This window comes from Amphiprion ocellaris, chromosome 12, assembly GCF_022539595.1.
Source record: "Amphiprion ocellaris isolate individual 3 ecotype Okinawa chromosome 12, ASM2253959v1, whole genome shotgun sequence".
NCBI classification, from domain to species: domain Eukaryota; kingdom Metazoa; phylum Chordata; class Actinopteri; family Pomacentridae; genus Amphiprion; species Amphiprion ocellaris.
Window position 1 is genome coordinate 6611567 of NC_072777.1, and position 17316 is coordinate 6628882.

General features: G+C 40.0%; 1 protein-coding gene across 6 annotated transcripts in view; it reads left to right on the forward strand.

The window, feature by feature from the left end:
* Window positions 1-17316, forward strand: part of myo6a (myosin VIa) — a 201577-nt gene that overhangs the window by 47776 nt on the left and 136485 nt on the right. For all 6 annotated transcript variants that reach the window (XM_055015731.1, XM_055015733.1, XM_055015734.1 and 3 more), the window contains exons 7-10: window positions 2345-2400; window positions 2490-2587; window positions 3110-3274; window positions 10856-10936. In XM_055015731.1, coding sequence (XP_054871706.1) covers window positions 2345-2400; window positions 2490-2587; window positions 3110-3274; window positions 10856-10936 — 400 coding nt within the window. The remainder of the gene's footprint in view (window positions 1-2344; window positions 2401-2489; window positions 2588-3109; window positions 3275-10855; window positions 10937-17316) is intronic.

The following is a 17316-nucleotide window of genomic DNA, read 5'->3' on the forward strand; positions in this document are numbered from 1 at the left end:
CACACCAGACTGCCTCTTACTGTGCACTTCACATACTTCGCACGTCACTGTATATAGTTACTCTTAGGCACATATAGGGACATGACAGTTAGGGCCCTGAGAGCAGGTGGGGGCAGGAGTGATGGGCTCTGTGGTGGGGCGGATGGCAGGGCTCTACGGCCTTGTCTCTTCCCCATCACCCTCTTGCTTGCCTCCCCTGCTCTCTTTTTAATGCACTACACACACTCACACCTTGGGGGTAGGTCTGGGACGGCTCGGGGAACTTGGGCCAGGGTAGGCTGCAGAGTAGCCATCCTCTGTGGTCCTCTGGCCCGCCCCCTGGACGCCTCGCCCAGCCTCCCCACTTTTAATGCACCACATGACACTCAGGGTTATCACGGTGCAGGGATAATGTCTCCAGTCTGGGATCGGGAGACATATTAACAGGGAGTAATGGGGGGGAATTCACCAATATGGCCTCGCTGGTGGGACCCGGCCCCCTTATGGCTATGGGGTGGCGGGGGTGGACTATCATCCGTGTTGCTGTGGCTGGGGGGTCCCCGGGACCTGGGGGCTGTGGTCGGGGGGGGTTCTCCTTCGTGCCCGACGGGTCCAGGCTGGTGCGATGGCTCTTGGTGGGCTGCGGGGGCTGGATTGGCCGTCCTGGTGGGCGCTGTGGCTGTACTGCGGGCTGGTGGCATGTGGTGGCTCTGTCCTGGTGGGTTGTCAGGGTGCATTGCTGGGAGTGGGGGCCCTGGGTGTACTGCGCTCACCTGGGGCCTGGTGCGGGGGGTATGCGGGGTGCCTCCCTGTTGGCATCGCCGGGCCCCACCACACTGTCCATTTTTACCCTCTGGACGCGCATCGGGTCCCGGCTCCGATTTCCTCTGACCGGCTCCCGGTGGCGGCCTGCCTTGTGATGGGCTGGTTGCCGCCCCTTCGGTGGGCCGCTCGGCCCCTGTGTCTGGCTTCCTGGCTGCGTGGGGCCGTTGGCCCCCTCGGGGGAGGGGGTGGGAGTGGGCGGGTCGGGTGGTGGGGTGGGGGGTTTGGTGGGGGCTGGGGTGGGCGGGGTTGGGGTTTGGGTGGCGGGTGGGTCCTCGTGCCCCGGGCCACCTGGGTCGGTCTTGGCGTGCTGGGGGTGTCAGTAGCTGCTCCCTCTTGTTCTACGGGTTCGCGTCGTTCACTGTGGCCCCGGTGGCTCTCTGGGGGTGCCGCCCTGTGGCTCCTATGGCCCGGGGGGAGGGGTGCCCTGTTGGCTTGGCCCTGTCTTGCCGTGATTGCTGTTCTGGGCTTCGGGGTTCTTCACACTTGCATGTTTGATCAGGTCTCGCCAGCTACTGCCGAGTCCCATTTCAGTGAATGATGGGTCCCGCCAGAATGTGCTGAGAATCTCTCCAGACTCTCTACCCTAAACTCATTCTCTCTTGCACTAGTATCCTCTTCTGGCCTATTCTATTATATTCTACACTATCAAGACATCCACAATTATGGTGCTCAGTACCGTTTGTTTAATTATTTATTTATTGAATCTGTCTTTCTTTTGTGCTGGTTTGGTTTTCTTTTCTTAAATTTTTTTTTTTAAATTTTTTTTTTTTATTGTTGGACAGTTAGTAGTTGGGAATAACACACCACCTTACTATCTTTAATTGCAATAGCACCGCCTGTTAATTTCTATCCCTGTTCGTCCTGTTCGTCCTGTTCGTCCTGTCCAGTCTTTGTTTCCCCCACACATCACTGAGGTGTAGCACTGCCCTCCCTGGCTTATAATAGGGAATTCTAATAAAGAATGTCTGCTTAGCTTTCAGGGAGGGCCGGTGATGGTCACACACATGCACTAAATATTAAAATATTTGGCTGCAAGACTAAAATATGCATCGATCTCATATAATGTTGACTCCCCTTTTGTGGAGTTAAACAATGAGAACAAATGCAGACAAAAAAATAAAAAAATAAAGGCTGCTGAAATTTGACAGATCTGACATATTTACAAGTTTTGACATTATTACGTTATGTGCAGTTTCTAATTTGTAATGTATAATTGTGGGCTGTTTGATTAAAGCTCAGCATATTCTTTCTGAATCCTGCGTAGAAATGGCAAACTACGCCACTGCTAATAATAAAAACTAGACGCCGATGAGCCAAAACATTCCTGCCACCCCAAATATGCTGCTAGTCACTTGTGAGGCCTGATTCTACCAACCTTTGATGATAGCCTTGAGTAGATATCTAACATTAAGATATTTAAGTTATGATTTGGTGTTGCTCCACATCGTCTTCCAACAACCGATAAACCCACCGTGGCTGAAGTCAGCAATCAATCACTAAATTTCATTCCCACTTCACCGTAACTCTGCTGTAATTCCAGATACCTGACAACCTCATATGGAACCGGCCAGGACATAGATGAGAGAATAGTGGAAGGTAAGATTACTTCGCTCTCATCAGTACATTTTTATTTTTTTGTCTTGGAATTTGTTTTTGTGACTTGACCTTCTTCTCCAATCTTCCAGCAAATCCCTTGCTGGAGGCTTTTGGAAATGCGAAAACTGTCCGCAACAACAACAGCAGTCGCTTCGGAAAGTTTGTGGAGATCCACTTCAACGAGAAGGTGCTCTAAACTGTTTTATGAGAATAAATCAGCTTCTGCAGATGAGTCTTGCAGAGGCCTCCAAACAATGAGGTTATGAATTAAAAATGATGCCTAATAGCTATAGTTACTTAGCATACTCGGTTTATCTTCATAGCAACTCATGAATAAACACAATATTCCCTATATCATCTCAGATGCTTACATAGCAAAAAACAAGCAATAATGAGGCCTCACTTCCTGCAGTTATCATTTTCCCTTTTGTCTCCGTGTCGGCAGACCTGCACATAGTCTATAAATCACTGTTTGTTATGCACACATAGTTTTATGCTGCTTTCCTACTTTATTACCTGCATTTACACTAATATAACACTGAAATTCCTGGTATTTTATTAATATTTCCCTTAATTCGCTGTGTAAGTTTATTGTAATGATAATGTAAGTGAAAGAATGTGAGGAGAAGTTGCAGTGACAGATGCTGTAAATGTACAACTGGGGATATTGAAATGCTTCTGTGTTTTTTCTTGCTGCTTTTGTCTTCAGAACGCCGTCGTGGGCGGCTTCGTGTCGCACTACCTGCTGGAGAAGTCGAGGATCTGCAGACAAAGCCCCGAGGAGAGGAACTACCACATCTTCTACCGACTGTGTGCCGGAGCCCCCGAGGACATCAGGCAGAAGTTCCACCTCGGCTCTCCAGACACGTTCAGGGTAGGAACATCTAGATTTTATCGGTCCGTTTGTGCATTTTGACGTGTGATAAATCCACGCAGGCTCGGTCAATCCTTCAGACTGGGAGGATGGATGACAGATGGGGGGATAGATTACTATTGCAGATGATGGATGGTCGCAGCAGGGTGGAGTATTTATAGGAGACTTGATGGAAGGACTCCATATTTTTCTTACTGTCATCAATGTATCCCACTGAATCCCACACTGAGGACTGTGTGTGTAAATCAGAGCCTGATATAACTTATTCCTCTGTGCTGTAGAGCTCCATTGTTGTCCAAAAAACTATTAAAACAGAACAGAGCGCCGTGATGTTGCACTGAGTGACATGTTAATTCATTATCATGAACACAGTTATTGTATTTTATTTTGATTCAGCCCCACATACACTTTCCTGCACCCTAGAGCACCAAATGTGAATTAATCCGCTGCTGAAAATAGTTCCTCTTGTTTGGGTCACGTTTGCTATAAACTACAGTTCCATTTTAGGAAACTTACATTTATTTTAACTCTCTGAACCCCAAGCAGTTTCCGTTTATTTGCTCCAGTTACACTTTTACTCACTGTGTATGGAAACAGCACAACCACGACTAGAAGTAGAGAGAACTCAAAGTGTCTCCTGTGCAGTATAACAAAGTTAACACCATACATCATAAAAATGAAAACATTAAAGTTGAATTTAGTTGATAACTTATTTTACAAAATTTTAGAACATTTGAAATCAACATCTACAACAAGTACCCACAGGTGTTACTGAATACTTGGGAAAAAGCGGATCTACATACTACAGATATTTTACTACTTCTGTTTTTTATGTCTCCATACTTGTCTTGTCTGCTCTGTGTAAACACTGCCTGCAGTTCAGCCGAAAAGTTGGTTGCATCGGAGTCACTAATGGCTTCCTGCTTGAACAGAGGATTACAGATTTTTCAGTCTAGTTGTGGCAAACTGTTCATTTTTGACAAATCTGTGAAAAAGACATGTAGAATAAAGGGATTTTAATGGAATGTCTCAATTTTAAGCTCAGATTCGGTTAAAGGACTCAATGGGGTAATTTTGATGATTTTTTAAAGGACAGCACGCCCTTCAAACTTTTCTTTGATTCTGGGGTTCAGAGGGTTAAACCAGCAGCCTTCAGCGCATGTATATTCATCATTTAGAAACTCTAATTTTCTTCACTAATTCTTAGTTTGACAGTAATTCACTAATGTGCAGTGTGAAATACTAATAATAATTCATGTGCGGCTCTTGCTGGGCTCTCTAGAGGCCACTTATGTGTACAGATTTGAGTCGGTGGCCGGCAGCTGTAAATCTTGTTACTCACACAGCTGCAAATTTCTACTTTGCCAGACACATTTATCAGCCACAGCGTTCCTGCATCCATTAGGAAGTGGCAGCATTGAGAGATAAATAACCATATGAAGGTACTTCAGATCCATATACCGACTCTGTAGCCTTGCAGCATTAAAGCTGCAAACAACCTGTAATGCAACACTCTCTGCAGGACACTGTTACACTGCTCCTCTCTCCATTCAAACTTTATATTAATATTATGAATGAATTGACTCTTTGTCTGCAAAACTAGACGACTCCAGCGTTTCAAACCTGGTTTCCAGAAAACAATATTGTCTTATATTCAGGTCAGTCGGGACTAATTTAGGAGCCTCTTCAAATTCAAACTTCCAGCACTTTTGTGATTATGGTAACATGTTGTATTGAATTTCATTCCTATACACTCTTGTAACTTAGAAAAAATTTCAAACTTGATTTATTTTGGTCCTTGGACCTTCTTCAGGTGAAACATGTGGCATGTTCTTTGTCCCTCAGTTTTACCTGATGAAGGTCCAAGGTACAAAATGTTGTTTTTGAAATGAAGTTGATAGTAAGTGCAGTACAAGAACAGTGGAGGAGTTCTCTCTGCTCTTATCTGGAGATATTTCCTCCTGTCTTCAAGAAACTGGAGGTGTGCATGAGCCTTTACAGTCATGATGGGATTTGATTCAAATCAGGCAAACCAGATGTTAGCAGAAAAGCTTTAATTTAAGTTCAGCTGTGGAGAAAAAACTATAGCAAACTATTTGGCACTGCATATGCTGGTTCAAGTATCCCTGATCGCTGCAGAGGTTTTTTAGGGTCCAGAACTGACTTGTGGGAAATGTGCTTGATCCTGACTTGCAGAAATTTCTTTGACCAGATTGTGACCAGATTAAAAGACAGCTGAAATAAGCACCTTGATAAATTTGACCGTGCTTGAAAAAGAGCTCCACAATGTCTAGTAGAATAGGATAGAATAAAGTTTATTGCCATTTGCACGAGTACATTGTAGTACAGATACGTTGGTATTCTTTGTGTGTTTCTAAAAGGTAAAGAATAAAAGTAAGAGCAGGAGCAAAGGAGAAGCTATATACATATATACATTATAAGAATAAAATAAGAACACATTATAAAAAGGACTTTGTATGTAAAAAATGAAAATAATAAATACCCTGGGTAGTTTTTGTTCATATTATATAGTGTTATTGTAGACTGGACTGGATCTATGTAAAGCCTTCAAACCATTATAATCATTTTCATGCACAAATGTTCCAGGAACAGCAACAATTAAACCTTTTATACCTTAAATAAGATGTAAAACTCAGCCTGCCGTTACTCTATGTCTGTTTTGAACACCAGAGGGCAGCACAAGCCATCTTTCCTCTCAGACCCTCATTAAAGCTGGAGCCCATCTGATTGCTCTACTCTCTGTACACTGTTTAAGGAGTGCATAGAAGGATCAAACGGCCGTGTTTACCATCTGCTCTGTTTCTGTTCAGTGTTCACCTCCATTTACAAACAGACAGATCCACAGTAATGACTACATTAAACAAGGTTAATGCGCTGATAATGGCTGTCGCGTTTCTGCTTTTAGTCAATTGAAAGTGGAGACACATGTATTGATCTTTTAGTCAGTGTGCTAAAGTTTAATCTATGGAAATTTTGAGAGTTTAGCATGGAAAGAACAGAAACAAGAGCACTTAACAACCAAACTTTGTTTCCTTAGAATCAACAGACGACAAATAAATTAGAAATCCTTTTTTGATAAACAGTGTACTCAGAAAAAACAATCTGTAGAAGCACATTAACCAGACATAACCAGATGTGTCCAAGTACTTCCTTTTTTTTGGTGGCTAAAATCAAATCCTAACAGGCTTTCTATTTCCTCAGCTGATTCTCTCATAGAAGAAAACAGCTGAGAGATGCTAACCCCTCCAAAAACATCTTCTGAGACCTTTTTCTTTTACCGAGTCGCTCCTTTTATTGGCATCACCTCAGTTAAATAATCTATTTCTCACCTGCGTCATTCTCGGGGCTTATAGTGCCGACGTTGGCTCTGCAGTCTCCACCAGTTTTCTCCTGCAACTTATTACTCCTCCTGCAGTCACTTCAACTGCTTCTAATGGCTTCATGTATCTAAAGTTTTCCCTGCTGGTGGGACGGCTAGAAAAGATTCACTGGCTTCTCTGATAATAGTTGTCGAGGACCGAGCTTTAGGGTCGTGATGAACTCCGCAAGTTTAGTTCACCGCAGGGAGGAGGGTGAGCTGCGTTCAGTTTTGATCAGGGCGCTTTAAAGAATGTGTTTGGTATAAAGTGCAGATAAGACCTGAAAGGCCAGCGAGAGGGATGTATGGAGCGTATCAGCTATTTCCAGTAGTTGTAGGAGTCCGATAATTTACAGGAGAATATCTGTAAATACCACAGAGAAAAGAAATCAAAGTCCCCCTATCAATATTATAGTTTCATGGTTTTAGATAGTTTTAAGAAGAAAAAATGTAGTGCGATAAAAGTTAAATAAAGGGAACAAATTAAAAAGAAAAAACAAGTTAAGGTCATAAAGCACAACATAAAGAAACTAATATGAAAACTAATGTGGAACAATAGAAGGCAGGAGGGAGGACATGAAAAATGTAAAAGAACTGTCAGCATAAAGGGAGTAAAGAATGAAGGAAAAAGAAGAAAAGAGGTCTGAGGGAAGGAACTTAAGAAATAGAGGAGGAGAGAATGAAGGGAGACTAGACTAGAAGGAGGATAGCATTAGGCCAAAGGAAGAGTAAGTGAAAAATGAGAGAAACCAGGGAGAGAAGAGAGAAATGAGCAAATAACAAAGCCAAAAAATAAACAAAGAAGGCAGGACATAAGGAAGCAAATGTTGAGACATATAAGGAGGAAGAACACACTAGCAGGAAAAGAAATAAAGGCACTAAAGAAGGAAGAAAAATAAAGAAGGGGAATAAAATAAGAAAACAAACATTGAGAGAAGAAACATAATGAAGACAATTGGGCAGAAAAGAAACAAAAGGGAAACAAGTCAAGGAAATAAAGACGTAGGGAAAAACAAGTAAAAACAGAACAAAGGAAGAAAAGAAGGAAACAAAGATTAGTTTGCTGGAGGTGTAAAAACAAATCATTAAAGAGTAAAAGGCAATGGAGAGAAGATGAATAAGGAAGGAGGGGAGGAAAGAAAGAAGAGAATAGATGAAACAAATACACAAATAAGAATATGAAAAAGTAAGTCAGGAAAAAAGGGGAAGTTGGAAAAGGGAAAGAAGGAGAAAGGACAAAAAAGGAAAAGAAATATTGACAAGGAAGTAAAGAAGGAAGGAAATTGAGAAACAAAGGTGGAAATGAGAACGATAAAGGGAAGGAAATAAGGAAACAAAGACAAAAATAGGAAACAAGGAAGAAAATAGGACTGAAAGGAAGTAAAAAAAGAAAGTAGGAGAAGGAGGGAAAGAAGGAAAGTAAACAATTCTGTAAAAACAGAAGGAAGGAAGGAAGGAAGGAAAGAAGTAACAAATATGGGGTAAAAAAGCAAAACTAGACAGAAAGAGGCACGAAAATAAATTATTAAGGAGTGAAAGAAAATGGAGCTAGGGTGATGGAAATGAATAAGGAAGTAGAGGAGGAAAGAAATAAGAAAATAACACATGACACCAATACAGAAATAACAATATAAGGAAGGAATACAAGAAGTCGTGAAGTGAAAGATAAAAGTCAGGAGTGAGGGAATTTAGAAAAAGGAAAGGAGGCTAAAAGACAGACCTACAGTGGCACTTGGTGTGGTTCCCTGACTGTAACCCTGCAGCCATCAGATAAATATAGAGGAGATGAAAGTACAATATTTCTCTCAAACACATAATGCAGAAAAAGGTGTATTTGCTTTTACGCCTCGGTGTAGCATGCAGGAGCTTCAGGACGACACCGCAAGAGTCTGAACAAGCGTCCGCAGTGGATGGAAACTAGAAGAATAAAATGGAGAATGTGTCCCATCTGCAATCTGCCGGAGAGATGGAGGGCTGAACGAGCATCAAGTCCTCCCTGTAGCTTCTCCTGTAATGAAAGTTTTTGTTTATGTCCATCTGTCGGGCCAAAAAAGGGAATCGCCTCTCCAAACAAGATAAACCCCGACTCCAGTCTCCCCTCCCCGAGACACCTGGAAGGTTAGCGTCAGAGTCATCATCACCTCGATTCTCTACGCGGAGCAGCCGAGGCCAGCTGGTGGGAAACCATTAGAACCGGTACAGAATCGATTACGGAGAGCGGAAGTGCTTTTTGTGCAAATGCAGATTTAATTATGGAGGTGAATTCTGAACAACTGAATCAGCATCTTCAGAGATAATGCGAAGACTGTCACCCCAAGAAACTTTACATCCTTTATCTGTCTGCTCACGGGGAATTTTATGGTTTTCGACTTTTAAAGCCTCCGTACGCCTCAAACAAAGTGCTTGTTGGCCTCTCATACCCCAGAGATGGACGTCCTATAGTAGAGTAGAACAGGTATAAACATTTGTTTAGATGCGGTGAACAGAGAGGGGTTTGTTTGAAGCACGTTAAGGAGTTAAGTCTGAAAACGTGCTGTTACATTTCTGTGAAATAGCCCATGTCCAACAGGTTTATTTCTTGTTTTTCATGCTTTTTTTGGGTAATAGCTTCACACCAACAAGCTAAAACTCTCAGACCTCTCACAGCTGAAGTGAATAACCTTGATTATTATCATAACAATGGTACAGGCCAATTTCTGGCATACATTAGTAAGTGAATAGGTGGTTTGCATATTCAACTTAGGGGCTGGGGGCAAAATTTGTAGATTTAAAGACCCGTGCCACTTTAATGGAAAGACAGATCAAAGCATCTTCAAAGCAGCAAAGCTCATGTTGTGCTCCCAGTAGTGAATGACTACGGACAAAGGTCCAAGGACAAACAGTGAAACAGCCATTTTTATTCAGTTTTGTACTTTTCATAAACTTGGAGATGTAAAATGAAGGCTGTAAAAATACGAAAACATCATTCCTCTGGCACCTGTGTTTTCCTTTGGTGCTTTAGTGCGACCTAAACTTAGCTGGCGTTTACATCTGTTGGCTTCTCTCCTGGTCTCTGTGCTCACATATACTGTATTTCATACAGTGGTAGCGTCACACACTCATTTACGTCTGTGTCGACTGCTGGTCAACTGATTTGCTCTGTGCTGTCAATCCCAGATGCAGAGAGAGTCTTCTTCCTGAAGGGGGTGTGGCTAAGCTGCGTTTAAAGCTTTAAACGCTGAAACGGCCCGTTTACAACAGGGCTAAAGCCAGGGGTTTTAAAGTCATGCAGAGATTAACAATTTTGGGGTATTCTGAGTTGAAAAAATCTGAAAAAAATATTCTGGGGACATGTCACTCATCAATTGCCTGTAAGGGGGCATAATGTGGGACCTTTAATGGTAATTCAATTTTTTCACTTTTCCAGTGAAGGCAGCAAAACACAATTACACTTATTCATAAAAAACAATTAAAGAATTATTGATAAACAAAATTAGTGTTTACACAGGACTGAAAAGCTGATGCAACCAACTGGAAGACAACCGATAAGGACAAAAATCAAAAAGCGCTTCAAGACTTGATGTTCACTGATAAAAAGCTTTTATCATTACCTCTCTTTTTGTCATGGCGGCCACTGACTGCAAAGGACATCTTTTTCTACTGACTGTGATTTAAAAAAATGTTGCTTTTTGTTCACTCATCAAAGATACACTCCAAACTTTTAATTCTTTACAGCTGACTAACTGAGACCTGTTGTGAAATGTGACTGGACAAACAGTTAAAAGGTGTAACCCAGCAGATCTTACAGGCCTTTTGGACAGTAAGATTATTAAAGCTCCCTGATGTCACAAAGAGACTGAAACTGGTCACATTCAAGTAAAGTTAGCATTCTTAAACAGATGCATGACTGAAGATTATATATTTGTATCATCATGTTTTGTGACAGGTTCGTTGCTTGAAAAGCTCATGAACTTAACCACCTTCACCACGACTGTAAACTGGACTGTGACTCGAATTTAAATCTACTTTAATAGCCTTCATTGTCGTATCACACGATGCTGCCACACACACGACTGAAATGTTCTCAAACTAATGACCTGTTATACATTTTCTCACGTGATCTTTGTTTTAATCTGCTTTAAAATTTTCTTTTTTAATGTTGTTGTTGCTGCTTCGTTGCCTGAGTTTTTGGCTCATATTTGCTGTCTCTGATTGCCTTGCAGTACCTGAACAGAGGATGCACTCGCTTCTTCGCTACCAAAGACACGGACAAAAATATCATGCAGAACCGCAAGAGCCCAGAGGTACAGTATAAATTCAAACAATTCACTTCATTTTGCTTTATGATAGTCCACCAAAACACTATTTAAAGACAGATGGGTCCTAAAATGTTGAGCTGAAACTCTCTGGGAATAAGTTCAGTTGTTAAATGAAGTTTGTGAACTGCAAAGTGTTTTCTTTTTTTCTATTCCAGATAGGACTTACAGTCTTGTGTAGCTGCAATGAGTTTGTGTCCCCTGTGTTTGATTTTCAGTCTTTAGTTACAATGCAAACTACGTGTAAAAAACAGAAGTGTCTCATCGCCCTGTGGGCTGTAAGAAAGGAAACAGTCTTTCTGCAAACTCCATTACCTCCTTGTTAAACTTGACTCAGCAGATTCATTCAGCTTTACCGCCTCCAGCTCCTGTTTTCTTCACATAGTTTTTGTCTCAGTGTGCAGGACAGATTGACAGCTCGTCCCCTCCTTTGTTATCTCACTGTTCACTACATCAGTTACTTCGTTTCAAGCTCTTTGTCCGGTGTTCCAACTGCACTGAGGATTTTGTGAGGGGTGTTCAAAAGAAGGCATGTAACTGTATTGTTAAAGTATTTGGGTCGGCGTATTCTGTGGTCGATCTCATCTTCAGTCATTAAAGATCTACCACAACTTAGAACAGCTTCAGGAGGCGACTTCATTAACTCTTATGATTCCCAGATAAATAATAAAAAGCTCACTGCTTAGAGAGAAATGTGTCAAGACACTGAAAACTACTGCAGGAAGGTGTGTCTGACATCAGTTTTATTCTAAAAATCATGTTTTTGTGCCTGACATGAGAGGACAGTAATAAAACGCCTTCATCCTCGGAATCCAAAGACCTGCCGTAGGGTTTGAGAGGCTTATTACCTTTGAAGAAATTGCCGAAGGTTCACCATTTATCTGAGCCAGAAACTGCAAGAACAGAGAGATTTGTCTGATTTAGATTTTTTTCAGTGTCGTAGAGTTACTCATCTGCAATGCTTCATTCTGTCAGGAAAATTAAACAAATCGAAGCTTAAAATAAATTTTTTTCCCTCACGCTCACTTCTTTCTGCATGCCTCGTTTGAAAATTTGATAAAAACAATCACCAGATTCTGAGTAACACTAAAAGTTCTGCACTGTTTTGTGCAGCTTGGAAGACATTTGTGAGTCAGCTACGACCAACAGTCGTGACAAAAATTCAGGAAGTTAGTGAACCAGTGAGTGAATCTGCACATAAATACATTTTTGATGCAGTTGAAAGAACAAGAAGCTGTGCTAATGCTGTATTTTATTACTACAAAACAGAGGGAAAAGCAAACTGTGCTGAGGAACGAGTTAATAATATCTTTTCAACTAATTTCTCCATTATAACAAGAAAAGACACCTGTAACCATGGTAACTCTACACAGCAAAGATGGCAGCAGCTGTAGCTTAAAAACGTTTCGAAGAATTTCATGGCTGCCTGATGAAATTAGTAAAATGACCATATTTATGTGAAACTAAATCCAAGTTAACTCTAATAGTTGTTTAAAGCAGAAAAAGCAGCCTGGACACGCTACTGACAGATGCTAAGATAAAGTCAGAAGCACCTACTCTGCTAGGTTTGTGCTCACATTTATCATTACAGATGCGATGTTTGATTTTTTTTTTTGAAAGATTTTATGTCTCCTTAAATAATTTATTGCTGCATTAGAATTGGTGATGTTTTTTTATTAGTTTTTGAAACCCCTAAACTAGACATTTTGCTGCTTTTGGGGGAGTTTGGGTCTTTTTTTGGTTTGAAAACTGCCTTTGTCCTTTTACATCCTGGTGCTATTTGCTGTTTAATTCTATGACTGAATATGTCTTTCTAACACATGAAACAATTTCACCTCGCTGAACAATGGAAGTAGTAGAAAGTGCTGGTAGAAATAGAAAAAAAACGCTGAAGTTTGTCCTGAGGGTGGTGATAAAGGAAAAGGTTGTGAGCTAATGAAAATGTAAGCGGTTGGAACACTGGAGAACAGAAAGTAATTCTTATTGGTTGTTTCAGAACGGCCTGAAGGTGGTGTAAGAGAAATGGTCGAAATCATTACAAACAATCATTTGAGAAAATTAAATTACTTTTATTTCTAATGTGTTTGTAGAAATGGAGTTACGTTGGGTAGCTGCTATTTGTCATTGTTTGGTGCAGTCAGAGTTGACATCATGGTTGTAGCCCGCTGTAGAAACAGAGAGGCTGAAAGGGCCGATTACAGGAGAGTTCCCTTAAACATTGGTGCCTTCTCAAGCCTGACCAAGTTCCTGCAAAGAAAAGCTGTTTATTGAGATGTTTTGCTCAGAACTTAAGTGTTTGAGGGACCAATATGTGGTCTCGCGTTACTGACAAAAATAAAATACAGATATGGTTTTTTTTTTAGTATTGGAGGACACATCATGTCAACAAAACTTCTAATTGTTAAAATGCATTGTATAATTGTTGTTTTAAAGGCTGGTGATGATGAATACACTTATTCTAATTATTCATACAAATGCAGTTAAGTGTGAACTCTATTAGAAGGACTGCTGATAAATATTAAGGCTGTGCCAGTATATCCATTCCTGAAAAGTGGTTTACAGGCTTTATGGGGAAGAGATACACACTTTTTATACCTACTGCCACTCTACAGGAAATCCACGTTGTTGCAAATTAGACAAATGTCTTATGAGTCAGTACAGACAAAGGAGGGTTTTATTGGGTGTGAATTCGACTATCAGAGTAAGAGTGAGGATGAGTTGTTTCTCATTTTATAAGTGTCGTGATCTCACTTAATTATCTTTTTTGTTTCTTTAAACAAATGTGCAAACAGACTCTGACAATACGTTAAGTAACAGAAAAAATCCTGTTTTTCGTTTACTGGCAAATTATGAAAAGAAAATACGTTTTTTAGTTTGTAAGTTAGTTAAACCTCTGGTACTCAGATTGTGGAACTCAGATTTTTTATTTTGCAGAGCTTAAAGTGAGATTTTCAGTTGGCGATGCTGTTGCTTGTGGTGTCTTTTCATTAGAACATTAGAACACTATGACTTGATTTGCAGGAATTTGTTGGCAAATAGGATGAAAACTTGTGCTCCTGCCTCAAGCAACTGAGGTGGAACAGCCAGATAACAGAGCAGAGAATGCTTTCACAAATCCTCTTTGAAAATATGAATATAAATCTATGAGGACTTATGTATACACAGTATATATGCATAATTATGAAGGCTTGCTTTGCTCATAGAAGCAATGAACCCCAGCACCAGATTGTCTCAATAACAAAGACCCTCTTAAAGTTTTCTCCTATAATCCCAGTTTTCAGATGCTTATATTCAAACAGCAAACATTTTAATTAGCAGCCTGACTGAGAGGCTGCACAACACAAAGCCATCTAATGCATTGAATTAATAAGAAAAACTCATCATGTGAAATGAGCTCCATCTCTTGTCTTTGGCCTTTGATTAATTATGCACAAGTATTGCAATTACTGCTGCCATATATGGAATTCCCTTCAGTGCGGCATTATTAGTTATACCCATTAAGAAGAACATGGACAGCAGATTGGTGCGTAGTTGTTCCACCCAAGATGGCAGTTCAATAGCGGAATATTCTACTGAGACTCAGTAAAATGTATATTTATAATTACCTTCAGTACTTTCTCTGAAACACAGAAGTTCTAATCTATAATTCTTTGTATTACTTTAACCATAAATAATGTATCGCGAATAGTTTTTAATGCTTTCAACCTTTTAATAGATTAGCACTGTTGTGTGAGATTTAGAAAAAAAAAAGTATAATCACCTCGGATAAAAGAAATAAAACCAAGGTAGACATAAAGCTAAACTAAGCATGAAACTAAGGTAAATATAGAGCTGGACATAAAGCTAAGGTAAGCATAAATCTAAGGTAAACAATAAACAAAACTTATGTACAATATTGCACAATGTACAATAGCAGCAACGGCTTTAAGGTAGTCAGTGCAGCAATGAAGAGAAGCAGCGTCCATGAGCGACAACAGCTCACCACATGTAAATAGCATTAACAATGTCAGTGCTGCAGCATTAAGGCATGTTTAATACTAATTTTATACCTGCGTATTTCTTTACAGCAATAATGATAATCCAGTAAAAGGCATTGCTGAAGATACAATGATTAAGTGTAACAGTGTCCAAAATGTTCTTCTTAGATAGGGATGTAATGCAATGCTATATTACACATTTTTCCCATGTGAAAAAAAAATGAAACATCAATTTATGAAACCTCAACAGTGGCAGCTACACAGTATAAAAACACAGAAACAGAAAATAATTATTTTGGTGTCAAAAATCATCTTAACTCTGGATGATTTGATAAATAGTAATGTGAAGCAATGTTATGTAACTTTCTGTAATCTAATTTGAGCTAATGTGACATACATTTGTGTTACTCTGCACACAGCTATACACGTGACGCCGTGTTGCTGCATTAGACTAGCTAGTGAAGTGAAGGCGGTTAAGTTGGGTTAAGTAATGCTATGCTTCACTTCACTGTGCTTTGTGAGGTTACACTAAGTGAACTTATGCTATGTTATGTTACATTACACTATGTTCCATTATGCTGCATTATTTTATGCTACGTTTTGTTATGCTACGTTCTGTTATGCTACGTTCTGTTATGCTACGTTCTGTTATGCTGCGTTATGTTATGCTGCATTATGTTATGCTGCATTATGTTATGCTACGTTATGTTATGCTACGTTATGTTATGCTACGTTCTGTTATGCTACGTTCTGTTATGCTGCGTTGTTATGCTACGTTATGTTATGTTGCGTTATGTTATGCTGCACTATGTTATGCTGCGCTGTTATGCTGTGTTATTCTATGCTGCGCTATGTTATGCTGCGTTATGTTATGCTGCGTTATGTTATGCTTCGATATGTGAGGTTACGCAAAGCTAGTTTACACTAGGTTATGTTGCATTACGCTATGTCATGCTACATTATGCTATGCTACGTTATGCTATGCTACATTATGCTATGCTATGCCATGCTATACTACGTTATGTGAGGTTCCACTAAGTTAGCTTAGACTATGTTACGTTATGCTATGTTATGTTATGCTACGTTATGCTATGCTATGTTATGCTATGCTATGTTATGCTATGCTACACTACGCTATGTTATGTTATGTTATCCTGTGTTATGTGAGGTTACTCTAAGTTAACTTACACTATGTTAAGTTATGCTATGCCACGTTATGCTATGCTACGTTATGCTATGCTACGTTACGCTATGCTACGTTATACTATGTTTCGTTATGTTATGCTGTGTTTTGTGAGGTTACATGAAGTTAGCTTACACTGTGTTGCGTTATACTACGTTATGCTATGCTGCATTGTTTTGTTACGCTACACTATGCTATGTGAGGTTACACTAAGTTAGCTTACACTGTGTTGTGTTATACTACGTTATGCTATGCTGCATTGTTTTGTTACGCTATGCTATGCTATGTGAGGTTACACTAAGTTAGCTTACACTATGTTTCATTACGTTATGTTACCCTGCAGTATCTTACACTACAGTATGATATGCTATGTTGCCTTCTGATACATTATGACCTGCTCTATTACCTTATGCTACATAGTGCTATGCTTCATAATGTGAGGTTATGTAACATAATGCTACGTAACTCCGTAAACTCAGGAATGTCTGAGTGTATCTTTGAGATTTATGAAATAATATCACAATTTTTCAACTCGGTCCTTAAAAATTAAGACATTGTTTCACATCTCTTATGACTCCAGATATCACAACTTCACCAGAAGCTGAAACTGCTGTTGCTTCTCACTGGACTTTAACACGGATCATTGTGTCTGAAAGCTGAAATATGCTTTTAATTGAGGTTGTAACTGTAAAATTTAAGGAGGACATTTCACCCCGATGGTTCAGGTGATTGAAGTGGCAGTGAGAGATCAGTTTAGTGCTCTCTCCCCAGGCCAGCTCTCTCTGAGTATAGTGATGGATTGTAGATATAAAATGTGTGTCTCTCTTGTCCAAAGGCAAAAGTTCAAACAACATTTGTTTTTCTTCCTTACTTTTTCAGAAACCTACATTTTTTTCAGTCGGATTAAATCTGAGATATACTGGCATGTTGTCTTAAAATCAGTCGGATGACTACAAGGCCTTAAACTGCATTCTCAGGTTTAAATATAGAGTATAATTTTTGTACATGACATCTTTATTTGTCAGATTTCATGTCCTTAAATGCAAAAATCTGATGATTTACAGTAAATAAGACGTGTACCTGATACTTTCCTCAACAACTAACCTCTAAAATACTGGTTTTCTGTGTTATATAGTCATCTGCTGGGCTTGTTTTGGGTAAAGAAAACTCACTTCCTCCTAACCCGGAATAATGATATGCAAAAGGTT